Genomic DNA, 27,671 nt, shown 5'->3' on the forward strand with positions numbered 1-27,671 from the left:
CCTCGCAATAGAGCGCTACATAAATACTCAGCGGCCCCACACCGTTCAGCTTAGTTCACAAAGTTTTTTCTTTGGAGCGTCTTATTTCTATTTTCAGTCTTTTCTTCATTGATAGTGAAATAATACCTGTGAATACGGAAACCTGACACGTTCCCGAAGCTGTGACCCTCACCCTTACAAACCAGAACCACGCCATAGGCTTCAATAGACCTGAGATCCACACAATCTAGTTCGTAATAAATCGTGTTACTGTTCCTATAACTGAGACAAGAACCAAAACCAAACTGCGCTGCAGCTTTACCAGATACATTTGAAATGCGCACCGTTGGAATGACACCTCTGCAATAACAGAAGTAGAGGCATTCTAGTGTCATAGCAATTAGTATTTTTCAATGAAATCTGTGTTTTCCAAAGGTATCTGCTAAAGCACCGTCAGCCAGGGAAGGGGCCGCCCGAGAACCAACACGTTCTATGAGAACTTCCTGCACGTGTCTGTTGTTCTCACTAATAAGGTACACACACTTTAAAACAGAGATATGTATGTGTTTAGATAGCCAAAAAGGGCTTGGTAAAACCGCTTGAAAATGGATTTAGGTAAGGACGAGTGGAAGAACTGCTCTGGAATAAAACCAAAGGCTGTTTTTTGGGGGTTGGTTTTGTTTTCCTCCCCATTGGCACGCCAAGCTGATTTTTTTGATAACACCTGTCCTGCTATTTTCTTTGTGTGTCCGCACAAAGTATTTGAAAATGCCCCACCTCGTTTCTGTAACGTTCCACAGGACACCGTCCAGCAGACAGGTCTGTTAACCGCTGGCCGTGCGCTCAGGGCAGGACACGCGCTGCTCTGCTCCGGCGCCTGTTCCCCAGCCATGCCCGGAACGCGGCTGCGGCAGCGGCTGGAGACGGGAGACCCAGAAACCCCCCACGGCGAACAACGGCACTGATCAGGTAAGCACCGAATACTGTTTTACAGACAGCTGGAGCCACAAAAACATTTACAGAAAATGAAAGAAGGTTCACCTTTGTTAAGCGTTTCCTGTAAGGCCTTGTCTCAAATCAAAGGTCTGAGCACGGGGAGGTTGGAGCCCCCAGTAAGTCCCCAGATCATCCTCACCATACGCTGTGAAACACGCTGCTGAAAAACCCAACATGCTTGTTCATTAGAAATGGTCACTTCCAGGCTAACAAACCCTGTCGGGAACCCGTTGGCCTCCAAGCAAAGCGCTACAGAGCGGCTCCCGGCAGCCCAAGGGTTAAGCCGCTGATTTTCTGCTGTGGAGGTGGTGCTATTTTAAGCCAATGGTGTGTTTAAATCCAGCCCGATGCCATCGATCCAGCTGCTCTGCTCAAGGTGAGACCAAATCAACCTGTCGGGAGCTCTGAGCAATAGGCCTGGTGGTGCTCACCGACTGCCCAGCGTCCCCGGCCCCGCACCCGCGCTAAATCAGCAGCAGATCGCACCGGAATCAGCCCAAAGCCCGGCCCAGCCCAAAGCCCCGCTTAAACCTACCCGTGGATTACACATATTAGCTCCTTTCACGCAGCTACAGACTGGCCTCACCGCAACTTTTCTGCAGGAGGAAACACTGATGTGAGCGCCAATTAGTACCTTCTAACGAGGCGACATGAAACCAGCAGCAAACCGACTCGGTGTCCACCACCGCGGGTCGTGACGCCGCTGCTGTCAGTCACCGTCTGTACCGACTGAAAACCCCCAGACCTTCAACAGCTACACCTGAAGCATGTAAAGCAACAACACATTTGATTTTGGAGCGAGCTTTCCCTGCTTTCTCTCACCAATAAACAGCCCTTTTTCAAAGTGTCAAAAAGCAAGTGCACCAGAAGTATCTAATCAACTAAAGCCTGATGAATGCAAATACAAGGAGTTATTTTCAACAGCATTTAACAAGCTGTTAACAAGAGACAAATGTATTGTTGAGTTTTGGATCTCTCTAGACACAGGTAAGACTTCGGTAACACCAGAACAGATCTGGACTTCACATTCTAACATATGATTATTATTTTATTGAAAGGAACGTTAAGAGTAAAACTATTTTACACGATAACCATTTTGAAACCTAACGGCATCTTTTCTGACGCTTTATGAAAAGATGTTGCTCCTATTGGAAATCAATAGGAAGGCTGAAGAAATTAGATAGCTGTGATTTGCCAGGAAATCAATAAGAAATAGAGCGATATTAGAATCCGCGTTCTTTCACTTCTACATATTAAAATTCGACCCGCAGGTGAACAAAACTTCACGAATTTATGGGTGACACGACGTGAGGTGCCACTGTATTTTTCTGAGGTACCTATCGTACCATGTCTGACAACGTAAGGTATTTTGCTTTTAACATCTTCCTGATTTTGACAGATTAAAATACGCTCCTGCTGCTTAACGATGTTATTTGAAATGATCGAATACTTGTTCACCAACATGCTGTGGCACAGCAAATCCCCGCTGACTGTTTATTTGCGGGTGTCTCCTACTGTCGCTTTGCACCGGCCACCCCGGGGGGTGTTTCAGGTGCAAAGGCACCGAACCTGCCCGCGGGGACACCCCGAAACGCCAACGGACAAAGGGAAGCTTCCAGCACCCCTGAGCGCGGGAGTCCACGGACACGGTCACACAGCCCAGGGTTCATTTCTGGCTTGTGTAGCAACACGGAGAGCCTTTAGACCAGCATCCTTGGATAGGCACGCACATTTTGTTCAAGCTGTAGCAGACCTCACCTCGCAGGGGATCATCTGAGGCCGCGATCCCGGGGGCTCCCGACGCGGGGACGCGGCGAGGCCGCGCTGAACACGCACCACGCTCCGTTTGCCTTTCAGTCAATTACGCTTTAAGCTGTCAGCAAACAAGACTTTTAAGTTAATTTTGAACGGCCACAAATCAAGCTGAAGGTTGTGAAAGGGCACGCTCGCATGCCGGCATGAAAAAGGCACTTTAATTGCCTCTGAATAGCTATTATATGCTGCAATTTGCCTATTGAATCTTAGATGATCTATTTATTTAGCAAAGTGCAAAGACTGGTAAAAGAATTAAGTGCATGAACTTTAATCACCTTCTCTCTTGCGTAAGTAGGTAACATTAAAGTTTTTGCATATAAGAAGCACAACTGGAATGATAATCTTTTAACGCAGTTCAATACGGTTGCGTTATATTTTATTTTTGGATGGTTACAGCTGTCCAAACTACATCTGGAGTGTGGAACAAGTCATTCCCAGTGCTATAAGGTATTGCTGTTTTCTTAATCCCAAATGACTGGCTGATCAACAATTCCTGCACCCACAGCTTCACCGAGCGGGGCGAGATGCTCCATACCCACACAGCAAAGTCTGCCCACGTTTGGCTCTTTTAATAAGCTATATGTAATTATTAATTAAAACGGGGCTTGACGTTTTAAACCTTATTTCACATCTATGGCACTTGTCACCAGCAAGTCTAAAACTGTAAATTCAACAAGCGCAGAGGTTTCGGGTCTTTGGTTTCCATCACCACTTCACTGCTGGGGAGCCAGTGTCACCTCAGGGCAGCGGCACCCGCGTACCTCAGCAATTACACCTGTTATCACTCCTGCCGATGCAGTAAATTCATATTCTGCAGTGGAGTTACTGGATTACAGGTTGCTCGTTGCATAAAGAAGACAGCAATCTTGAACCACAGGTGCCCAGAAAACTTACACAACAAAAGCCTTCCCAGATTTCAGAAGTTGCTTCCAACACTAAGGGAAATCTTAAAGAACTTGTAGGTTATATTTACTAATACGCTGGCCATCAATTACACGTTTCGTGCAATAGTAAACAGCACAAGACATTCGCAATCTCCACACGGAGAGCCCAGGAAACCCCACGCTGCAGCCTCTCTGCCTCACGACAGCGAGCGAAGACGAGCAGGCAGAAGGGCACAATTAAGGTATGAATAGTTTTCTAAGACAAAGAGAACTCACTTTTCCCATTCAACGGGATTTCTGGGAGCAGCTGTGGCACAAAGGGGGAGGGGGCAGCGCTGGAAGCGCACATCTGCCACCACCCACAGCACACCCACAACACCGGCAAAGCACGCACCCACCTCCACATGGGTAACAACATACCACCTAAGAACTACTGCAAAACTGCTTCAAATGGATGCTACTGGAATCAGGAAGTCTAGACAGCGCAGGTAAAATAAGAAGTGCTCAAAATACAAGAAAATGCCGGAATTTGAAGAGGCCTGCAGATGCGTTGCAGGTAACGCTGCAGCTCAGCAGCTGCGTTACTTCCTTGAGGTTCTTCCTTTCCAAACCAGCTCCACAGAGTAAACGCGGTGGATTTTTAAAGCCAGTGTATTTATGCAGCTCTGTCACCATCTTTGTACGTAAATAAATCCGCTGGAGACAGCGACGCGCTGCAGCGCTGCCGCCTCCGCCTGTTACGTGCTCAGCCACGGCCTTGCTTCACCGCCCTAAAATGAAACTTAGATGCTGTCTCGGATCCTAAAATTACACACAGATCACAAAATCTAAAGAAAAGAAAAAGAAAAGCCAATCGCAATGAATCGCAAAATGCTGATCACCAAAGCCACTAGATTTCATGTCCAGCTAGGAAAAAACACTCTTCTCCATACATGGCTTATTTCAGCCAAATATTTGCTCTGTTTTAGTTATCCGGAGATGCTGCTCAGGCCCTATGGGCGGCAATAAAGACGGCTACTCCATCGGGATACCGCTCTCGCATTATTTTCAGCGCATTTGAGGACACCGTGCGTGTTTCTCAGCGCTGCAGAGGCACCGCGGCGCACTGCTGAGGTTCCTTCAGCCCTCGGTGCTTTCCAGGCAGCTCAGCTAAGACGCTTTCCTCTCTAAGAGGGCTGACGGGAAAGCGATCTGTTTAAACATGATGTGGGTAAAGGAAGCACGTGGTGAATCTCCATTTGAACTGAAGCCCACCCTCCGGAGCACTGCACACCAGCGCTACCCTGTGCAGACAGCCCGTCAATACCGCCCACTACACAGAGCAGCTGCGTCGCCCTCTTAAAACAGGGTTATGGTTCATTTGTATCAAAACTCTTTTCTGTATTCCACCAGCAGTAATTCTGTCTCAGGCAACTTCCACCAGAGACCTGACCCGAAACTAGAGCTGCCACACAAACTGTCTGAGATCAACAGAAAGAACCAGTTTTCTGTTAGACTTCCCAAAAAGCTGCACAAAGCCTTGTCCATAAGAAGACAGTTTTCACACTCTATAATCTGCAGTACGCTATACCAAAATACTGCGGTCATTCTGATTCCAAGGATATTGATATTTAGCATATAGGTATTTTGCTTACGTTACTGTGTAAAGAAGCATGAAAAAAGATCAAAAGATAACTGCTTATAATTAAAATGCTTATTTTGTATGGTCTGTCACTTCAGAACACGCCCTTGTCTGTGCTCACCTGCAGTGGTGCCATCCTAGCCCATCCAAAGCCGGTGTTCCCGTGCCGGTGCTCACCTGCAGCAATGCCGTCCCAGCCCATCCAAAGCCGGTGTTCCCGTGCCAGTGCTCACCTGCGGCAATGCCGTCCCAGCCCATCCAAAGCCGGTGTTCCCGTGCCGGTGCTCACCTGCGGCGGGTGTCATCCCATCCCATCCAAAGCCGGTGTTCCCGTGCCGGTGCTCACCTGCGGCGGTGCCGTCCCAGCCCATCCAAAGCCGGTGTTCCCGTGCCAGTGCTCACCTGTGGCAATGCCGTCCCAGCCCATCCAAAGCCGGTGTTCCCGTGCCGGTGCTCACCTGCGGCGATGCCGTCCCAGCCCATCCAAAGCCGGTGTTCCCGTGCCGGTGCTCACCTGCGGCGATGCCGTCCCAGCCCATCCAAAGCCGGTGTTCCCGTGCCGGTGCTCACCTGCGGCGATGTCGTCGTCGGCCAGGTCGTGCTCCTCCTCCTGCGCCTTGGCCTCGGCGCCCAGCGTGTCCGGGCTGGCGCTCCCGGGCTGCACGGCCTCCGTGGGCACCCCCGCTGAAACAACCAGACACCCGCTACAGTCAGTGAACAACACCCTCAGAGCGGGAAAACAAAATCGTCTTGTGCTACTCTGAACCACGCGGTGCAACTCCACTAAACAGATAAAGCAAAGAGCAACCGCCTCCCCGTTTCCCTTCATACTGTACACACAAACTTATCCTTTAAAAGTCCTTTCCACACTGTAAATATCTCTCGGGTTTTATTCTTTTTCTGACATCTTCCAGCAGCATTAAAAATATTAGATACACATATTACACGCTAACAACCATATACGCTGGTATTAGAAACTTACACCTTTATTACAATTTAATATTTACTGCAGCACCCTAAGCTTATTATTCATTTGATACACTGAAACGCTGCAGCACAAAATTATTTGCCTTATCCCTTTCTGCTCTTTTAAGTCAAACCTTGCAGGAGCAAGATGATCAACCACCAACACAAACAGCAAAGCCTTTGGGGTCCAATCAAACTACCTTTAATTCAATGAGATCTTCCATTTTAATTGATGGAAGTTTTACTCAATTAACCTGGCTCTAAGTAAAACTTTCTAACAGAAATATAAGCCTACCAGAAATACATTCATAAAACCGAAACCAGCACATTCGTTATGACAGACTTTTCATGTCTCTTTTGCTTTCCAGTGATAACAGGGATGACTGCTTGAAGCAGTGTAAAGAGACACGGTTTAAGGCTGTTTATCTAAATGCCTTTAACTCCGCGCTGGCGCGTTCCGGCTTTCCGCCTGAGCAGCGGCGGAGCGCGGCGAGCAGGCTCCCTGGGCCGGAGCGCCGCGGTGTTCCTGGCACACGGAGCTGCAGGGGCAGACCCGCGTTAATTCCCCCCACGCCGCGGCCATCGGTCTGATCCGCCGGCTCCAGCCCAGCCCGCGCACAAAGGCCGGGCCCGCAGAACCTCTGCCTTTCCATTAAAGCCACAGGGGCCATTTTTCTATCTGCAGCAGCATCACAAATTTGAGAAGGTGTCTGTTCCTCATTCCAGAGCCAGCATGCGTGCCGTGCCCCACCACACAGCCCAGCCCAACCAACGTTCACGCTGACCGAGGTAAAAGATCTTAAATACAAGCATGATATTCAGCAAAGAAATCCCTGGGAAACGAGAATTTAATTTGCAGAATCCATTTGATGCTGAAGATGGTCCCTGCTCTTTAAACTCAGCGGGTAGGGAAGGGCAGCAGCATTTCTCCCTTTCTGAATGTCACCTGAAAACACGTCCCTGTGGCAAACGCCCCAGGACTACCAGCATCGCAGAAACAATTGCGTGCTGTGAAAATGAGGAGCAGACAAGGCCAGGGCCAGTATTTACAGCCGAATGACATTATCTTGGTAGCTGCAAGATGAAGCTTTGGAAGCCTAACTGCTCTCCTCCCTGTGGGAGCCGAAAAGCACCCGCACCTGCAGCATCCCCGTGAGGTTTAAGTCACAGCACCGCTCCCCGCGACGCGGGGTCAACCGGCTGACACGCCAATTCGGGACCGCGGGGCCCAACCAAGCCCCAGATTTCTCGCTCCCCGCACACGCTGATGTGAAGCTCAGGGCAATGTGTCCAAGCAGGAGCCGCCTGTATGCTGGAGACCAAAGGGGAAAGAGCCTCTGCCCCCTGTTAGGGATCACCGCTTGTTTTCATCAAAACAAACCTGTTAACGGGTAAGGGAAACACTCCACATCATGCACCTGAGAACTACTGCAGAGTAACAACGTATGCTGGACACAAATATGCTGCTATTAACTTCTGCCCCTGCGTCCAGAGGCAAAACAGAGAGAAGTGGAGGATGAAGGAATCAAAGCAATATTTATCCTTCATATTTCTCCTCCTTTTGTGGTATCAAACTACCCTGCTCAGAAGTTCATAAATAGTTCTTAGCCCCTTCAATTCCTCCCCAGACCTTTTTAAAATACATCCTGTAATGTCACTAATATGCACACTTCACTGACAGCAGCACCTTTGGAGCTCCTTAGTTTGTTTCTCATACCATCATCATTATTCTTCAGGCTGTCGGCATCTTTAGGTCCATTCATACGGACAACAAGACTACTAAATGCCTCCTCAGCCCTGTCATTCAGGAGAACCAAACTCTGCAACCTTAATTCACATAGTTTATTTATATTAACAGTGTTGAAAACTAACTCCAACTTGCTAGTCGTGAACTGTCTGACAGGTAGCAGCTACTCCTGAGAGTAAAGTGCAACTCTAGTTGTATTCTACAAACGGAACGTAGCTGACCTCAGAACCAATTACAGCCAAAAGGGCCCGCACGCCTGCCAAGGCGAAGCGCGGCTCTGTGCCCGTGCGCACGGCACGCTCACGGCGCAGCGCGGCGCACGCCCACCGCGCGGCACCGGCACCAGCACCGGCCCCGGCCAGGCACCCGCTGCCAGCCACACGCTGTAATCTGAAAGAGCTCCACCTCACCAACAAACCCTCAACATCGCTTTGAATGACTGCTTCCGTGCCATTTACACACTCCATTTAGATTTCATAACATTATTACGCATCTCTCAAAAATCAATCGGTGTTTAACAGAGATCTTTCTCTGAACAGAAGCCACATTCGTCGGTGGAAAGAGAATCTCATCTTTAAGAAAGATGAGCAAACGCTCTCATTCATGAAAGCATGAATTTTTACCGGTTTGTTATGTCAGACAGATGCTTTTGGACATTATTCTATAAAGGCGAGTTTCTAGCTGGATAATTGACTGGAGTATCTCACGATGCTGACAGATCTTCCAAGAACAAAGTCTTGGAGTCTGTACAATCTCTGCTTTAATAGCAATTAATAAAACGAAAACACTTTGGAGAAAAATACAGCAGCTTAGTGGTCAGCAGCTGTTTAATGTATTAATATCTGGTAAGCGGTGGCTGCGAACAGCAGCCCGGGCAGGAGCTGTATCCAGTGCTGCACAGATGCTGATGGACACACGGCACCAGCTCCTTCCAGAGGCCTTTCACACTCCTTGAGTGCCAAAGGATCCTTTATAACCATTCCTGTAATCTAATGAGACATTATTTGAAAAGCACGTCGGTGTTTGACCACCAGCGCCTTGTAATGTTATCGGCCCTTTTCACAGCAGGTTTCTTCCCTGAAAACTCCAAAGCCCAGCCCAGCCCCGCAATGGCAGGGATGGTTTGCAAGAGTCTCCGGTCCCACAACACGTACCCGAGTGGTCAATTTACCTAATCAACATCAGTAACTTCACGATTGTCAAACTACTTGGAAAACATCAAGAAACTTTTCTATACAACCTTAGATTTTCCGCCCTAGATCGCAGCACTGTTCATGAGTGTACAATTTGTTTTCTAATTTTTTCTAAATTCTAGTAACCGAGCTATTTAGCGGTTTAACGGGGCGTTACTTACGCGATATAACGCTGTCGATGTACTGCGGTAAGTAAGGAGCCCAGGCGTCGATGGTTTCCTTGCGCCCCGCCTGCTCGATGCGCCGCAGCTCGGCCAGCAGCAAGGCCTGCGCCGCCTCCCGCACCTGCAACGCAACCAGCGCCACGAGCTCAGACACAGACACGCTCAGAAACACGGCAGGTTTAGCCTAAAAGATTCAACGTGCAAGGAAGTGAGCGACAAAAACACTTGTGGCCAAACGGAATACAAATACACGCCGCTGATGCATAGGGATATGCGGTAAGCGGACTCGTGCTGCTCACACATTGCAATGAGCTTACAGCAGTTCCCCCCGGGGGAGCCACCTGAGCACACATCCCTCCCGCACAGGACCCCCTGTCCCCAGCACCCAAACACCCCCTGACAAACCTCTACTGGCTACTGCAGGGACGCTCCAAAATAGAAAGCAACTCAGCAGCCTCTTGAAAAATATGGGGTAAGGTTTTTTTAATTCTGATAAGATTCTTAATGGAATCACTGTAGTTTTTAATTTCTGAAAATATGTACAGTGTCCAGAAAGTGGAAAAAAATGTATTTAAATGTGATCACTTCTTCAACATTTTGACATGTTAACTGGAAAATTAACTTACTGAATCTGATATAAAACCTGCAGGAGCACGTGCTGGAAAATGATGTTTGTTGTTTTATATTAAGGGTGTCCTGGTTTTGCTAAAAACAAGTTTCTCTTTTAGCGAATTTGCCTGTCAGCTAAAGCTTTCCTATTAAATGCGCTCCGCTGAAGGCCAGATCCATGTTTTGGCAGACATAGCAACGGAATGCGAGGTCATTGATAAGGATGGACGCACATCTCACAAGAGGGACAATGAGAAACAGGGGACCAGAAACTGACCAACTGAGTGTTCCACCCCATTCAGGTGAATGCTTCATATGAACGTGGGACATCACGAGGATCTCGTCCCTTTTCCTTATGGCCACATTAGGAGACGACCTTGCTAGTCGTCCCTGCGAACTGAGGCCAGTGACAGACTGAATCCAGCTCCGGGTGGCTGCAGAGTCAAGTCCAGTCCAGGACTTCGGCTGGCGGCTCTGCAGTTGCTGGGACTTTCCAGATGGGCTTTGTATATTTTGTATTATTTTCTCTATTTTATCAGCAGCATTTTTCCAACTCTCTTCTCTCTGTCCTCCTTTCCCTCCCGATGGCCTGTCCTTAGTGGGAAGGGAGGAGCTGGAGGGGGCAGAGGGGGCTAGCAGTACGTCAGCCACGGTTTACTGTCACCCCGCGAGGAGCCCCCGCACAACGGGAAAAGGCGCCCCGCGCTCACCTCGAGGCAGCGGTCCTGCCAGCGGCGCGCCAGCATCTCCAGCAGCGGCGGGCGGAACTTGTCGAGGCCCAGCAGGTCGGGCAGCATCACGCAGTGCATGGCGGCCAGCTGGCTCCAGCCTGCGACAAGGGACACGGTCAGCGGGCACCGCCAGCACAGCGAGCGCCGGGGCAGGGACGGGCGGGGAAACGCGCGCCGGCGCCGCGGCAGAGCGCCCGAGCCGTGTCCTCTGCCGCGGGCCGCCCCTCCTCGCTGGTGCAGGAGCCAGCTCGCACGCTCGGGCCCTTGCACACTTACGAACACACTCAACACACGCACTAAATACAACAAAGAGCCCCTACAAGTATTATGGCCACTTTTTCTCAAAAGCCTAAGCTGTGGTTCTGAGTTCAGGATTTAGATGCCCAGTTCAAACCATAATTAATGTTACTTATTGTGACATTTAATGTCCTACATGCAAGTGTGATACAACTCTACTAGAAAAAACTTTGCACATGAATTACCACACAGGGTTTTCTGTCCCCTTTTAAAGGCACACAAATCTATACGATCGTGTTTCTCTTCCCATCTAAACTGTCCTTCACCAGGCGTGCCCATGCTACAAACCTGCAAGGATTCACAGCCAAGCCAGCGGCGAGAAGCACTCTGAACTCAAACAACACAGCTGGCAAAGGTGCTTGGAAAGTACTCTGCGCAAAAGCGTTCTTTTAGTATTATGCCGCTTTACGCTGACTTGAAAAACTGGAGAAATACTTCAGGTGAGCATATATATCTATATTATTAGATTGTCAGCAATACCGAGCATAAAAATCTAAATATTTCAGCTATTAAAGCTCTTCACGGTGCTGCAAATAAATCATTATGTCAATTTTCTTTAAAGAAAAATGGATTCTAAAGAAGAATTTCCAAGTCAAGAGAGCAGTGTTTCTACTACTAGAGATGCATGAAAGCAGGAATTTACAGCTTAGTAGGAAGGACATAAAAACTGTGATTTAAAGCAGCTTGCCTCCAGGGATACGAGGGGGGTGGGTGGTTTGTTTGGCCTTTTTTTGGTGCCAATCTTTTGGGCAGAAAGACTTTCTTCAAAATGTATCTAAATATTTATTAGAAAAAAAATCTCACCCCCAACAGCAGACCCAAGTGAATGAACAGGAGGTTTCATCAGCACCAAACCCGCAATTTGATGGCGTGCAAAGGAGCCAGTTTGAGGGTCCACGGGGACATGCCGCACGCCCCCAGGGGCTCCACACGCACGGCGGGACCCGCCGGTCCAGGGAGCAGCAAACCCAACCCTGAGCCCCCGACTGCCCGTTCCAGGCAGCCCAGGGCACGGACCCGCTCGCCGGCCAGCGCTGCCGAAGGGGCTCCACAGACAACTCCTCCACCACAAAACCCTACCTACACCAAATTAAAGCCGTAACAATGATAAGGGACATTAGTTGAAAGTAAAAGACAAAACAGATAGAAAAGTGAGGAAAGAATACCTTCATTGACTAAGAAACAGGTATGTAAAGGAGGAGCAGTGTCAGAGCCAGAGGGCCCAGCTTCAGTGCTGGAGGGAACAGCAGGAGCGACTTGCAGAGGAAAGAAGAAGAAATAAAGAGAAAAACAAAAAGGAAAGTGAGGAAGCAGCTTCTGAACAACAGATTAGTATCACTGAAGAATGAAGAACAAAGCTGGAGGAAACTGGGATAATATTAACTTAAAAAAACCTCTAGGATTTACGAGAAGTGCGATGCCAGTGAGAAGAAGACATGCAGCTGCAGAGAAACACAAACGCCGACAACCTCGCAGCTCTGGAAACAAAGCCATCACAGACGTGTCTTCAGATCGCTACACTGCGCTTGACGGCACGGTTCACCATTCATTTAAAACGGGAGTTTTCCTGCTGCTTCTTGTGCTTTTTTAGACGGATGGGGAATTTGCACTAGTGGTTAAACCCCCCGAAATTATCCCTTTGCAAGCTGGGCCGCCCGCCTGTCACTCGAGAGCGTTACAGCCGGTATTACCCATGGCCAGCTGTAACACAGGTTCATCTGTGTCCCCATTCAAAGGATGTTAACCCCAAGCACAGCAAGGACTAAGAACTGCAAGCAGAAGCACGCAGGGCACGGCGTGCCGGAGCACAGGGCAGCAAACGGGAGAGCCCAGCTCGGGCCCGGTGCTCACAACACCAGCCCTGGCCTGGACTGTACCGACTGCGGCGCTTCTTGGTGCAAACGCCATTTAAAAGCGGTTCTAAACATTATACTTCCACTAACATTATCACATGAAAAGATGCGCAGACCTTATGGCACACACATGCTACAACCCGGGGTCAACGCGGAGATTTAGGGGTCGCCATCCAACACTTCCTTCCTATAGAGAAATTACCATATGTCATGCACAAGCATCTTCAAATTAATGCCGCTCTTTTATTCCGTTGCAGAACAACAATGGGCCGGAGCTCCCGACCCGATGCAGCATTGTCTCGGGAATGGTCTGTCTGCTTTCTCCGCAGTGAACTCCTTTTGTCACGGGGACATCTGCATCGCAACTGCTGCTCCCACCGCGTCCCACGGCACGTGCGGCCAGGGACAGCGGCCGTGCCCTTCGGGGCGGCACAACCTCACTTCAGGACGTGCATTCGCTAAGCTGCTCGCTTTACGAAAACAACCTGTTTGTAAAAGCACAACCCGCCCTGTACCAAAAGCAAAGCCTTGCTCGGAAGCTTTTCTCCGGCTTTGTTGCAGTTCTCAGCTCTCCCGCAAGGTCAGGGCTCATCCGGGACACACGCGGGTCACACCGACCCGCAGCAAGGCTGGCGCCACATGCATTAATTGTCTCGCTAATTGACTTTTAAGAAGAATAGCACTAGAAATGTCTGAGTAGCAAGATGCCGCCGTGGTGCACGGGGGCTGTAAAGGTGGGACATGAGCAAGCACCTTCCCCAGAGCGGGCACCACGGACGTACTGCACGGGACAATTCAGGAACAGGAGCGTTTGTATACATTTTTGATAGCACACTGACCTTCATTTTTATCAACTGCCTCTCATGAAGTTATATATATATCTATATCTATATTTCTGCCAGGTCACTGAAGTATGTCTGTCCCCCAAATTAGCAAAGCTATGCGAAAGAGAAATTACTGCGTGCCATTTGGGAAAGGAAAAACCAGAATGGAACAACATCTTTAAAAACAAAACACAGACCCTCTCTGTGACAAATGTGTTCTTTCTCCCATTGAATTTGCCATAGAGACACTATCTCCGAGAAACCCTGACCTCTCAAATCATCATCTTTCCAGCAGGAAAAGTAAACAGCTGTAAAACAAAGAAACAAACAAAAACCCCCACAAAACCGAAACAGCCACAGATGTTGAGGCAAGAGTCCCGATTTCCTTTTCAATTTGCGCATTAGTCGCTGCCCGCTGGTTCTCTGTTCACGTAGCGCCCTCGAGCCTCAGCTAGCAGCTCTGCCCTTCTTGGCACCGAGCGAAGCAAACCACGGGGCTGATGTACAAGTCACCTGCTGCGCTCACTCGCTCTGGAACACGACAGCAGCGGCACCCAGCAAAGGCACAAGGCAGACAGAGTCCTGCAGGGGCACCCGCCGCCACCCCGCATTACTGCACGGGATGACAGCACCAGTTGTGTTAAAATAGTCTCTTCCCCCTTCATAAAAAGGAGAGGAAGTGTATACATACCACAGAGATGTGTTTTCCTTAATGCTGTAGCTTATAACATACATGGACGCTTTGTGTTAGTGTGTACGGCCCTTAGTTATAGACTTTAAAACTCTACCTACCACCTCAACACCACACTTAAAATATGTACTTAAAATACATAAAAATTCTTTGTCAGGGAATGACTTCATGATGGTATCAGCATCTTAGATTCATTCTTAAAAAGACCTTAATCATTAACATTTTTACCTAGAATGTTACAATTCTTTTTCTTCACATATAGAAGCTAGCAAGATTTTAATCACTTGATAGTAAGGTGATAACTACAGCGTTAAGAGCGGAAGTGACGTCAAATTGTTCCAAAGCAAGCGATTTCTTACCTTGCTTAATTTGTCCTTGGGCCGCATGACTGGAAGCGGAAGGGGGTGGCTTCGCTTTGGACATCTCGGGGGTGCCTGGCCTAGGGGGCCTGAGCACAAACGGTACATGCAGGGAGGAGGACAGGGAAACACAGAAAAACATCATTATTAGCTGGAGATACTATAAAACTTCAAAAAGCAACCCTATTAAAAACTGCCAGTTTGACAGGGAAAAAAAGAGTATTGTTTAGAGTTCCTCAGTAAGCTTATTTTTGGTGATTAAAAGTTCATCTGCTTGTTTTGATTTATTTAGAACTTGGCCTCATTATAAAGACTCTTTGAAAACAATAAGCACTAAAATGGAGGATAAAAATAGCCTCTCAGTGGTGCGTATGTTAATACAACTCCACGTTCTACTAACATTTTAACTTAACTCCATCCAAAGCAATACAGTTATCTTGGCATAAGAAAATACTACATTAAGGAACGAAATACGCTCATGTCCATCTAGGTGCCCGGGTTGTCACAGCCACTCAAAACACCAAACCCGCGGTAAAACTGAACAAAAGACAAGGCTCTATTGAAACAGAGCTCAAGGGAAGCTGTCCCGCCGGAGCACTCGCGGTACCTGCTGGGCCCTTTCTTCATGTGGTCCCCGATGAAGGTGGCGTTGGTCATGCTCATCAGCGTGTTGGCCAGCGAGATGACGGAGAGCAGGTGCTGGGTGGTGACGGCGCGCGACACGCCGTACGTGCCCTTGCCCAGCCCCTCGGTGAGGGACGCCTTGCGGGCCCCCTCCGCCCCGCACGAGGGCTGCCCCACGGGCTGGTTGTAGCCCGGGAGCATCAGGGACATGTGGCCTCCCCGGGACAGGAGCCCGAAGGACACCGAGCAGTGCGGCTTCAGCATGCCGAGGCGATCGAGGCAAAGCTCATCCAGAACAGAATTGAGGCCCCAGGCATGAAGGCAGGACATAAAAAGCTTCGCTGTATCCATGGTCAGGTTATACTCTAATAAAGTTAACGGTTTAGATTTGCTGGAGCGATATTCTGGGTCACCGTCTTCTCTCCTCTGTCTTATCGACTCTTCATCCTCATCTTCATCATCAAGAAGATGCTCTTTTATGTTCTCTTTGATGGTTTCCTTGACCTGCTGGAAGAGGACGGCTGCTCGCTTGCCGGCCAGGAAGGAGCCTCCTTTGTCGGATGCTCCGGCAGCCTTCTGCAGGCTCTCCGGAGCGGTGAGCGCCGTGTTGGGTCTGGAGGCCTCCTCGGTCAGCAGCTGGATGATCAGGGCTTCCACGTCGAAGAACAGCACGTGGATATCTGGGTCCGTTAGGTTGGTCTTTATAGCTTGGACCATCAGGGAGTTATGGGAGTATTTAGGTAAATTCCCCTGAAAAGTGAAAGAGAAAAATTTACATTTCAATTGCGTTACTTTCTTAACACTCTTCACTAAGTTAATTAACAAATTAAGCTGTGGATAATCAAAGTTTAGAAAACTCACCTGATAAAACACGTTATGACAAACGTGATAAGACAGCAGTGAAGAACCTCGCAGTGCTTTTCACAACGTCAGGCATTCCCGTGCCAAAGAGCACACCGGGAGCCGTGCCGCTGTGCCGCGTGACCCCCCCGCTCTGACGCCCTCCACAGCGCAGTCCCTCGCACCTGCACGCTGTATTGCACTAGCCTGGCTTGGGATATGGGCCGTATTGTACTCTAGTTGCTCTCAGAACAAGAAAATATTTCTCAAACCGTAATTAATTTTCAGCACTGAAGCTACTTTGGTTCCATTTATATCTATTTACACATATATTTCAGTAGTACTTTTTCTGAACTGTCACACAGCCACGATTACCAAAATAAAAGCAAACCAAGCTCTAGCTCCACCTTCGCAAGATGTGCAGGAACAGATAACACACGTCCAACGTGGGGAAGAGGAAAACCAGAGCAACGCTCACGCCGTTCCTCAGTCAGAACAACGTGAAAGAGGGGGATTTGCTTGTGACGAATACGATCACACGCAGATGGACAGGGTGCCCTGTCTGCTCATCCATGTGACACACCAGCAGAACACGTACAACGGAGCAAAGACCTCAGGCTCTAAGAAATGCTGCTAAACCCAGATTTGAAACAAACTGAACCTGAAAACCCACAGCAGAACGCACACTGAAGTGGGAGGTGGCATCATGAGCAGTACCAAACTGGGGAACAATGTTCAGAGACACGTGGAAGTGACTGTGTTGGCTGACATTAAGATATATTATGACCCATCTAGAAAGAGGTGAGTTTATCTGATGCACAAGTTCTGTCCTTACTGACCCTAGAGAAAAAGATGGTGAACGCAGGAGAGCTGTGAAGAGGAACTTCAAAGTCAGACTCCAGTAAGAAAACCACAACCACTGACAGCACGGAGCAGAAAGCACTAAGTGAAACGTGGCTTTGCAGTGTAGCTCTGGAAACACCGCCTGCGTTAGGAACTGCACCATCACACTGAAGAAGGCTGAGAGTTTTTCTCCAAGGCCAGTGAACTCCTCGGACTGAGCCAGGCCAGGCGAAGCTTGCTCAGGTAAGAACCCTTCAGTTACAACGATGAAGACCTCCTGTATTTAACGCAATTATTTATAGAAATAAACGTTTCGGGTGCTGCATCAACGCCAGACAAGCCAAAAGCCAACTTGCCTTGTCGGAGGCCTCGGAGGCGAGCAGGTTGGTGGCCAGCGTCTGCAGCTTCTGGTGCGCCACGTTCTTGAGCGCGGCCAGGCTGCGGCGGGTCATGGCCTGCTTCAGGTTGACGGCGGGGTGGCTCAGCGCGTCCACGGCCGCCGGCACCGCCTCGTCGCAGGCGTTCAGGATCTCCACCGCCGTGATCCCCATCACGCACCTGTCCAGCGCTCCTATGGGGCGGGAAGAGGGACGGTAAGCACAGACCGCTCCGGATGGCCAACGTATCACAGCTACAACAACGGGCGAAAATGATTTACAGCACAGGATGCAGGGTGTAAAAGTTTCTGTTGTGTTAACAGCGATTTTTACAACTAATGTTCCTAAAGGGATGCAGTTTTCCTACATTTCCATTAAGCTACAGTGCGCTTAAGGGAAAAACCAAATTAACAAAAACGAAGACAAGTTTAAGAAAAGCGACAGTGTGATTCCGTGCTGTCCGGAGCGAAGGCTGCGGCCACCAGTTCCACTGGAACGCTGTTCTCAATCACTCTGAACTCCCTAACCCACCACCTACCTGTGCGGATTAAATTCCCCACAGGTTTCTCAGGTTCCTCTTTGCTTCCTAGAGCTTCAATTAAAAAAATTCTCATTTAGCTTTCACAGGAAGCTGAAAATAACATTCAGACATTACTGCAGGTTTGCGGGTTTGGTTTTTTCTCTTTTATGTGAGTTAGAAGTTATAAAGAAATTGCATACACATATATTTTGATGCATTTTTTCCTTGCTTTCTCCCTTTCAAACATCACAAAATTTTCTACAAAGCTGTTTCTATTCAACGCCTTGTTGCCTGTTCCATTAAGGCTCATTTTTAGTTTCTTCCAAACTAAGCATCAGTCCCTTGAAAACACAAAAGCACCGAAACAAGCAGCAAAACCCAGACAAACACCTTCTTCCCTCTGCAGATCAGAGACTCCTGCAGAGCGGAGCTGCTGCGCTTCCCAGCGGGCGCCCGGGACGGCGGCCACGGAGCGCCGGGCACCTACAAACCGCGGCCACCACGCGCAGCCAACGCTCCACCTGCTCCGGACACCCAGCAGCCGCAGGGGAGCCGCCACGGCACGCTGCGCGCGTCCAAAACCAAACCAGCTACTCCAAACGCTAAAATCTGTATCTAACCAGAGCTTACATAATTACACTTTCTGCAGAAACGCTAAGTTTCCGAAGATAAATGTATAAAAAAATTCAACTCTTCTCTCAGATGCGACTTAGAGAAAACTGTAACCTAATACATATGTATATGGAATTGTTTAATGGATGCCTTTGAAGCGAACCTTACCAGTGTCCATCTGCCAGACGTACACGGACCCATCGGAACAGCCCACCACCAGGTAGTCGTCAGAAGGTCTCCACTTGATCACCTGGATGGGGAAAAGGTGGCGGGACGCCAGCATGATGCATTTCTTCTCCCGCAGGCTGAGGAGTCCTACCGAGTGATCGCTGGCGACAGAGCAGATGCAGTGCTGGACTCTCGCCTAAACAGAGAAAGGCAAAAAGAAACCTTAACCAGCGTGCTGACAGGTTGTCTACAACAATTCCTTCTTCACTGGGCCAAGCGTGGGGATCAACAACCTATTTATAGATAAAATGCAGGCACACAAGTCTATGGCTAAACTCGCTAGAAACAGAATTGTGCTTGTGGAAATTCTCTTAAATCCGATCTCTTGCACATCATGAGGAGCAAACTGGTATTAGAACCATTTTGTTGGGCAAAAAAGAAGTAATTACTGTTTCTAAGCAAATCAGTGTTATTTTGTTAACTAAATTCTACCTACTCATGCAAGTCACAGCAGACTAAAGTGCCTTTAACCCCCTTGCCTTGCCTAGCTATGGTTCAATATCCAGGTTTTCCACTATTTTTAACCCTTTATGTTTCTAAAACACGACGCAAACAAAACCACGATTAACAGAAGAACTGAATTCTTTTTAAGTGTCTGCAATGTTATACACGGGGTCAGTGCTAGATTGTCAGTATTCCACATTATATGCACATTCTCAAGATGGATTTGAGGAGCTGCACCAGTTACGGAAAGCGTGAGACAGGTTATCAGACGTATGATGGAAAACTTACACTACAGTTTTCTGGCGGAACTAGAAGCTGTGTAATTTCTCCACCATGCACACAGAAGATATGTTTCATCTCGCCAGAAAATATATCCCATATGATGACTGAGAAATCCACACCACCTGAGATCAAATACCTTTGATCATAACGAGAGGAAACCTGATGAGGATACAGTAAACATGTAATTTTGTTTCGATGGCCGCGGAGGGTCCGGTGAGGTGGCCAACCTGAGAAATTGGGTGAGGGGCAAGAGGGGGAGAGAGGAGGGGAGGAAAGAGAGAGAGGAGAATGTAATTCAACAGGACGGTTAACAGGTGGGCTTTTTCTGGACATGGACTGTCAGGCATGTGGGGGTTGTGTATCATAGTGTAATGACATCAAACCTAAACTGGACAGTAGTTTTTGTGAACACAGAGCAATAATGGCAAGTATGTTCACTGAGATCAAATACATTAGTTAAATCACTCTCATCCTAACCTCCTATCTATTACAGAAGGTGCTTAGATGGCAAATTCGGGCCCAGTAAACTAATTCCCAGCATTGAGCACTCTGTATTGCATGATGCAGTTCAACATCTTTCCTCTGCGTGACTACGCCTTCCAGTGAGCACAGCAAACCTTACACAGGGAGCACAGAGCCACTTCTCTGTTTTTACAAGAGTACAGATCACCAGTGATTATTTGCAGAAAAATGCATCAACTTTGAGGCAACCTGACATTCAGGATAAAAAAAATCCAACACTCATTCTTGTATAGTTAATGGAATCATCAAATACCAGGTTGGAAGGGATCACAATACTCATCTGGTCTTCGCCCTCCTTGGCAAAAAGTTATATAGAGTAAATCAGTTATGGAAAGGAAACACTACAGCCGACAGCTCTATATGTAACTGACAAGCTCAGACATGCGTTTACAGACAAATATTTCCATGTCTTTTCTGTTTATCAACATTTGTAAAATCAAACCCCAGATATTTGTTCTGAAAGTACAATCACAGAAGTATGAAAATAGCATTATCTGGGACCAAACCACACACCAGCAGGCCACCGCATGCCACCCAGCACACCTCCCAGCACACGGGGAATCCTGCTAGACCTTCCCACCGCGGGCGCAGCCAGCACCGTGCCCACAACAGCTCCGGGAGGGACACGGGACGTGAGCTGCTCCTAACTGCGGTGTACGTGGTGCATGGCATGGGCTATGGTCTTACATCTGGGCAGGAACACCACCAGGTTCCAGTACAAGTTGGGGAATGACCTATTAGAGAGCAGCATAGGGGAAAGGGACCTGGGGGTCCTGGGGACAGCAGGGTGACCATGAGCCAGCACTGGGCCCTTGTGGCCAGGAAGCCAATGGTACCTGGGGTGGGTTAGAAGGGGGTGGTCAGTAGGTCCGAGAGGTTCTCCTGCCCCTCTGCTCTGCCCTGGGGAGACCACACCTGGAATATTGTGTCCAGCTGTGGCCCCTCAGTTCCAGCAGGACAGGGAACTGCTGGAGAGAGTCCAGCGCAGCCACCAAGATGCTGGAGGGAGTGGAGCATCTCCCGTGTGAGGAAAGGCTGAGGGAGCTGGGGCTCTGGAGCTGGACAAGAGGACACTGAGGGGGGACTCATTGCTGGGGATCAAGATGGAAAGGGGAGTGTCAGGAGGATGGAGCCAGGCTCTTCTGGTGACAACCAGTGACAGGACAAGGGGCAATGGGTACAAACTGGGACACAAGAGGTTCCACTTAAATTTGAGAAGCAACTTGTTCCTGGTGAGGGTGGCAGAGCCTGGCCCAGGCTGCCCAGGGGGTTGTGGAGTCTCCTTCTGTGCAGACATTCCAACCCGCCTGGACACCTTCCTGTGTAACCTCATCTGGGTGTTCCTGCTCCATGGGGGGATTGCACTGCATGAGCTTGCCAGGGCCCTTCCAAGCCCTGACACGCTGTGCTTTCCAAAGGGACCCACGCACCTCTCCTGAGCATGTGCTCCCCTTGCAGCAGCTGCACGATGGCCGTCTGCGTGGCGGGCACGATGACGATGCTGCCGTCCTCGCGGCCACACACCAGGCGCCCGTGCGCGGGGATGTACACGCTGGCCGTCACCCGCAGCGGCTCGCTCGCGCTCGGCACCACGCTCAGCTGGTCGATTATCCCCGCAGGCCGAGGACTGAGTCTATCAAAGGCTTCCTGGAGGGACACTGAGGTCGTTGTTGGCAGTCCTGTTCAAAAAGGGAACAAAAATTCAAGAAGGGGTGAGCTGGGATGATTTAAAACAGTAACAATAAAAGATATGAAGAACAGAAATGAGGAATGCTTTTCTGAGAAGATCTCAAAGCTCAAATACACCATGTCACAACACTTTGAACAAAGTAAAAGGTACATACTGGAGATTAATCTACTGCGTAACATGGAAAAAACATGTCAGAGGTGGAAAAGCAGAGGATTGAAGCTATAAAAGGAAGTTCTGCAGGCAGACAGCAATGACCGCAGCTAGTACTTGGAATAAAGCAGTTAAAACTTAGTACCCGAAAAACAGAGTAAATTAAGATTTTGATCACGTAGGAAAACATGAAGTTACCATAACTCTAAGAGGTAGCTAGCCATTAAAGAAACCTCAGCTTCGTGGATCTGTAGAAAAAGCAGCAGAGCTTCGCCCAGCCGCACGCACCAGACAGAACAGAGCAGCCCACGGCCAGGCGTGGGGAGGAGGCTGCTGGAGCCGTACCTGTCGCGCTGCCCGGCTGGTCCAGCGCCTCGGGCACGCTCCAAATGCACAGCCTGCCCGAGGAGTCGCCCTGCACCAACAGCTTGTAGGAAAACTGCCCATGGCCACAGAAGAACCGAGTCACTGGAGGACAAATCAGTAGCTGGGAAAAGAAAACAGTAAATTAACAACTTCAGAACACAGGCAAACCGTGTACTATCCTCAAAAGGTACTTTCCCCACATAATCCACTGCACCTTTTCAAAGCAGGACAAAAACTACCTACTTTATGCTTTATCTTTCTTGAAGCAGAAATAAGAAATACAGCAATACAAATCAGAAGAAACTGTGGTTAGTCACAAAACAAGCCACAGGTTTAGGGGAGAGAAACAAAGACTTCTAGATATATTTGGGTTTATTCTACATATGGTCATATTTCTAATACTTTATGCGTGTGTATATTCTAAAACTGTTAACATTCTAACTGCAAGGTGAGCTGAAGTTACACTGCTCAGTGAGGAACGTGGTCTGCAACAGAAGCAAAAAGGTTTAACATACATATATGTATGGGAACTGAAGATTCATTTGACCAGAGCCCGAGCTCTGCGTTCATGTGAAAACCGACAAGAAGCAAACCAAACGGCAGGGAAATCGCCTCCTTCTGCTTTCTCTAGGGAAAGAAGAAATCCTCAAGGTCTACTCCGAAAAAGAATGACTGGTCACAACGTAAGCGCGTTTCAGTTCTCCGCAAGAGAAATGCAGTCCGTGGAAGCAACGCCAAAGAAACGTATTTTACCTGTTTATCTGCTCTGTCCAACACGCTGTACAGTAACGGCGGAATTGCACTTTCTACTGCTTTCCCCACGTCTCTGCGAAATGAATCGCTGGCTGGCAGGCAGCTGGGGCGAAGAACAAGACCCCTCCGGTTACTGGAGTGTGGTTAGTACATCGCTAACTAAACCAGACTAAGCAAAACCAACCCCCAAGCCCTCAACCATGACATTCTTTCAATCGATAATACAGTGTCTAGGTTTTTTATTTTACTTTTGTCATTCTGCATTTATTTAACCTCTTCAACACCTAACTTCAAATTAATTTGATCTTTTCACATTTAGGTGCACAAACTCAGCTGGTTGTGCCTTCCCTTAATGGGCTGAAAGAATACTCTGGTACAGTAATACAATCAGCACTTAGTCCACATCGTAAAATCTTCTTTCTTCCTTATTTGGACCTGGTTGAGGAAATATTTAGGTGCCTCTGTTCCCACCACACAGCTCCAGTAGGAAGCAGGAAAGACTCAGCAAATAGATGAGAAAGCAGTGAAGGAATCCTGCTCGAGGAGATCCACATTACCGAGCATCGCTGCAGCGCCACAGGGGACACGCGCTTCAAAGTATGCTCATGGGACACTAGTGTCTGCAACATTCATGGCATTTTGTAACCAAACAAAAGCCAGGTACTCAATATTTCTTCAAAGCTGCTCATGTCTTTGTCTCAGAAAATAAATTACCTGGCTGGTAATTTATATATGAAGCTTTGTCCATCTTCAGTCCATACAATCACTTTATCAGCTGACACAAAGTCGCCACCAGTCCAGGTCTGATCGTTTTCGCTCGGGACGGAACACAAGAGGGAATAATCTCCCGCATCAAAAACCTGAAAAGAAACAGAAAAGGCTGCTGTGATTAGCCAATTACCCACTAAATGGCCAGAGAGCAGCTAACTTCAGTGTCAATATAGCCACGTTAAAGGACTTGGAGCCTCTCGATCCACGTGTCCCACTGGGCACGTATGGAAACGGGGCTCTGCAGCAGAGCTCAGCCTCACCCGCCAGTACTTGGAGCACACCACGAGCAGCGAGCGCTGCGTGAACGCGCACAGGGAAACGCTCTGGCAGTTCTGGCAATAGATCGGTTTGGACTCCTCTTCAAATACCGGTGTTGTATCCTGAAAAAGCCAGCAAACCAAATCAACATTCAATTATAAGCCTAAAATTAAACAGAGACATGTTAGCTTCTGTAATCTCATCTTCAAAAAAAGCATTTATTGATGGTTTTAAATTTGCTTAAGTCATGAGCTTGTCAATGTTCCTGCAAATTCTACCTGGATGACCACGTTTTATTTTGGCAGTTCTGTGGGTATAGCGTATCCCGAACAGCAGCGTTCCCGGGATGCAGGCTCTGTACAAGGCGTAGTGCCATTAAAACACCCTGTTTCTGGAGGCAGGTGGGGAAGAGCTGGCTCGCCAGGCAACTGTGGCACCAGCAGGGACTCTGGTGTCCCAGATCACAACTCCTCGCTCTGTTACAGATCTCTGCAGCACAACAGTATTTTCCTGAAGTATTGTTTCCTCACCTTCAGGACGGGGAATAAGCGCTGTGTCCTGCACAGAACCATTCCAGCGCTCAGACAGCAACCGGCACCCGAGACCCAGCCCAGCGCGCAGATGGAGGCCAGAGCACAAGGAAACACCAGCTCATCAGTCTTCTTGCTCAGACTGAACTTAGGGCCACGACAGAGAGCACACGATGAAAAGGGACTATGCCGTTTCACAAGCCACCAGATGGCCAACTTCTGAGGAAAAACCAAACCCTCGTAGCAGTTCTTATTCTATGATTCCTCATAGGAAGATCTGCAAGAGCACACAGCACCCTCCTTTGCCACCTGAGTCTAACAAATCCCCCAGCTGGACGGACTAGCGGTGCCTATTTAGCATCAGCACCGGCAGTGATCACCTTGATCCCGGCAGTGAGCTGGAACCAAGCGGAGTCAGCTCATCTTTCCTTCTTTCTGGGCTCCCCACACAGTGAACAGAGCGAACTGTGGTAGGCTCCCGTTTAGTCCTGGCTTTGCGCTCCCCAGTTTCACAACAGCCGCTCTCCGCAGCTCAGAGCTGCGTTGTCAGTGTAACCGTGAAGTGACGTGAGCTAAACCACGGCCAGCTGCAACAGGGCTCCCACACAGGCAGCAAACCTCCTCTAAGACTTGTTCATTAGTGCACAGGAAGGCAGGAACTGCCGAATAACAGAGCTGTAGATAAGCCCTAATAAGGAAGATTCCAAACCCCCCTATTCTCTGCTCAGCAAGCCCTTCAGGCATCCCCACCTCACCTTTGATCTTTCTCAAAGACAAGACTGCAGATACACACATACCTTTAAGAGCATAAGAAACACAGCTGCAGAACTTCATCTTACAAAAGGAGTATTGTGATAAAGTCCCTTCTGTAATGCCACCACCACATTAAAAGACACCTCCTATGCAGTACAGGGCAAGCTTTAACTCTGTGACTTATTTCTTCTAGCTATTATGCATAGTAAACACATTTATTAGCATCATCTCTTTCAACTAAGGAGCTCTTATAGCGCAAGCTCTTGCATGGAGCAGCTTTGCCTGTGCTGAAGTCACGCATGCGGTACAGCATCCCTGTCGGTTTGGAAAGCTAAACACTACAGCAACAACCTTTGTTACTAACTCACTTTGGAACCCAGAACTCCTGGGAAACGTAGCACAAGATGACTTCACAAAACAACGGGACTTTCAGAGTAGGGAAGGAGAAAAATATTCATATGTTAACAAGAATATCTGTTTATTAACACAAAACATTTCATGGCACCAATAAAAAAATAGATTTGTAGAAAGTGGAGATGATCTTACGCTTAATTTTGAAATAAGTTCTCAGTGTCGACCATGAAAAAAGATTAGGAGTTCTGCTGGTAACCTGAAGAATCAAAGCAAATTTAAGGAAGCTGATTTTCAAATAGCAAAGAGGAAAAAATATAACATCATTAGGTGCTGGAAGGACAAGAAAGAGCGTCACTGAAAGTTCTGCTTTTATCAGAACAGGCAGTATCATTAATTCAGAAGCTTTTACCTGCATGCGACTAACTTCGGAGGTGATGATCCACACTTTGAGGATGCCAGTCACCGAAACCGCCACAACCGTGTCCTCTGGGGAGAAACACACGTTGGGCTGGTGAGGACAAGGACACGAGAACGGACACGCCAGTTCCTCCCTGGGCCCTTGGGAAAGCTGACAACACTGTCCCTCTTACAAAGGCAAAGCCATAACAAAAGCAACCAAAGTAATTACCTTGTGTTCTATCGGATCGAATGATAGTCATGGAGCTGATCCAGTCGGGAGATATCTTTGATAACAAAGAGTAGAGAACTTCAAGGCTGGTGGCATCCACAACCAGAATTTCCGGATAATGCCCGTGGCACAACAGTCTCCCCTCGCGCTGAGTCCCAACGGTAAACTCATAGAACTGCGAGGATATTAACAAAATACAGAAGTTATACTCCATGAGGTATCGATTCCTTCGTTTTCAACCAAAGCCACAATGCCATAGGCACGTTCTGTGCCCGTGTGTCTGCCGCTGACACCGCGCTGCCGGGGGGGGCTTTGCCAGCCCCTGCCCCGCACACCCGCCCCCAGCAGCGCCTCCACCTCCCCAACCTCATCCGCACCTTCCCACCTCCGCAAACATGCTCCCTTCCTCTTCTCTTGCCAGCTTCTGTCATTCGTTATGATGCGTTTTTCCAAATGCTGAAGCACAGCACATATTTCAGGCTCTGATGGTATGGTGTAAGCTATTTATGAGATACTTCAGTATGCATACGGTGTCGCTATTAAGCTTAAAAAGACCGGGCAGCCTTGCTTTGGTAGCTGATCCGCGGTTGTCCCCGCGCGGCCGCACGGAACGGGAGCTGCGCAGCTCACACGAGCGCTCACCTGGATGCCCGTGTGGGTACAGGCCAGCTTGGTGAACTCTATGCACCTCCCGTCATTCACGTCCCACAGACACATCTCCCTGAAACACAGAAGGCAGATTAAAACCACATGGAAAATATTTCAGTCTCCCAAGGATCTGCAGATCATTTACCCTGGGAGAAACTTCGCCACTCGAACCATTTGTCAGTGACTACATCAACTGTATTTAGGAAAAGGAAACTCAAAATCAACTTGAATTTCCAGCCCTCCTATCCCAGCCTACACAGTCTCTTCTTCCCCACAAAGATCAAGGGCAACAAGTGAAATGCCAAGGTTCATCACCACTGATCAGTATTAAGCAGACACAAGTACATAACCGAGCATTTCTCGCTTCTCTCACAAGCGCTTCAAGCCACTCTGTAGCTCTGCTGCCCGAGCTGGGAGGTGCTGAGCGGGCCCAGGAGCAGAGCACATCACCTCTGCCTTTCACCCCATTTACAGCCTTACCTTCAAACCTCCTTAACAGCTCATTACAACAGACTGCCAGCCGCTTCTCACCTTTTTGCCCCTTTTACATCAGAGACATAACTCTGTGAAAACACATTTTGGTTCTAAATCCAAAGGAGAAGATTACTTAGCACTGAAATCAGGAAGAGGTGGAAATGCTGAGTTTTGACACATTCTACTCTAAACTTCCACTTTAAAAGGTTGTTCAGGCATATTGTTCCCCACCTTTTCCAGATCAGAGCAAGTTCATTTTAACTGGATACATAACA

At 48.5% G+C, this 27,671-nt stretch overlaps 1 protein-coding gene across 4 annotated transcripts in view; it reads right to left on the reverse strand.

Moving 5' to 3' along the window:
* The window catches only part of LOC135577377 (WD repeat-containing protein 7-like), a 61,625-nt gene that overhangs the window by 25,207 nt on the left and 8,747 nt on the right, over positions 1–27,671 (reverse strand). For 3 of the 4 annotated variants that reach the window (XM_065046734.1, XM_065046736.1, XM_065046735.1), the window contains 17 exons: positions 26,917–26,995; positions 26,275–26,449; positions 26,056–26,132; positions 24,012–24,131; positions 23,695–23,840; positions 22,981–23,083; positions 22,207–22,348; positions 21,452–21,700; positions 19,506–19,726; positions 18,714–18,909; positions 17,393–17,607; positions 15,337–16,103; positions 14,730–14,818; positions 12,169–12,258; positions 10,685–10,803; positions 9,363–9,486; positions 5,866–5,979 (listed from right to left, as the gene is read on the reverse strand). In XM_065046734.1, the coding sequence (XP_064902806.1) occupies positions 5,866–5,979; positions 9,363–9,486; positions 10,685–10,803; positions 12,169–12,258; positions 14,730–14,818; positions 15,337–16,103; positions 17,393–17,607; positions 18,714–18,909; positions 19,506–19,726; positions 21,452–21,700; positions 22,207–22,348; positions 22,981–23,083; positions 23,695–23,840; positions 24,012–24,131; positions 26,056–26,132; positions 26,275–26,449; positions 26,917–26,995 (3,026 nt within the window). The remainder of the gene's footprint in view (positions 1–5,865; positions 5,980–9,362; positions 9,487–10,684; positions 10,804–12,168; positions 12,259–14,729; positions 14,819–15,336; positions 16,104–17,392; positions 17,608–18,713; positions 18,910–19,505; positions 19,727–21,451; positions 21,701–22,206; positions 22,349–22,980; positions 23,084–23,694; positions 23,841–24,011; positions 24,132–26,055; positions 26,133–26,274; positions 26,450–26,916; positions 26,996–27,671) is intronic. The other variant, XM_065046737.1, reaches the window with a different exon arrangement.

Source organism: Columba livia, chromosome Z (genome assembly GCF_036013475.1).
Source record: "Columba livia isolate bColLiv1 breed racing homer chromosome Z, bColLiv1.pat.W.v2, whole genome shotgun sequence".
Classification (NCBI taxonomy): domain Eukaryota; kingdom Metazoa; phylum Chordata; class Aves; order Columbiformes; family Columbidae; genus Columba; species Columba livia.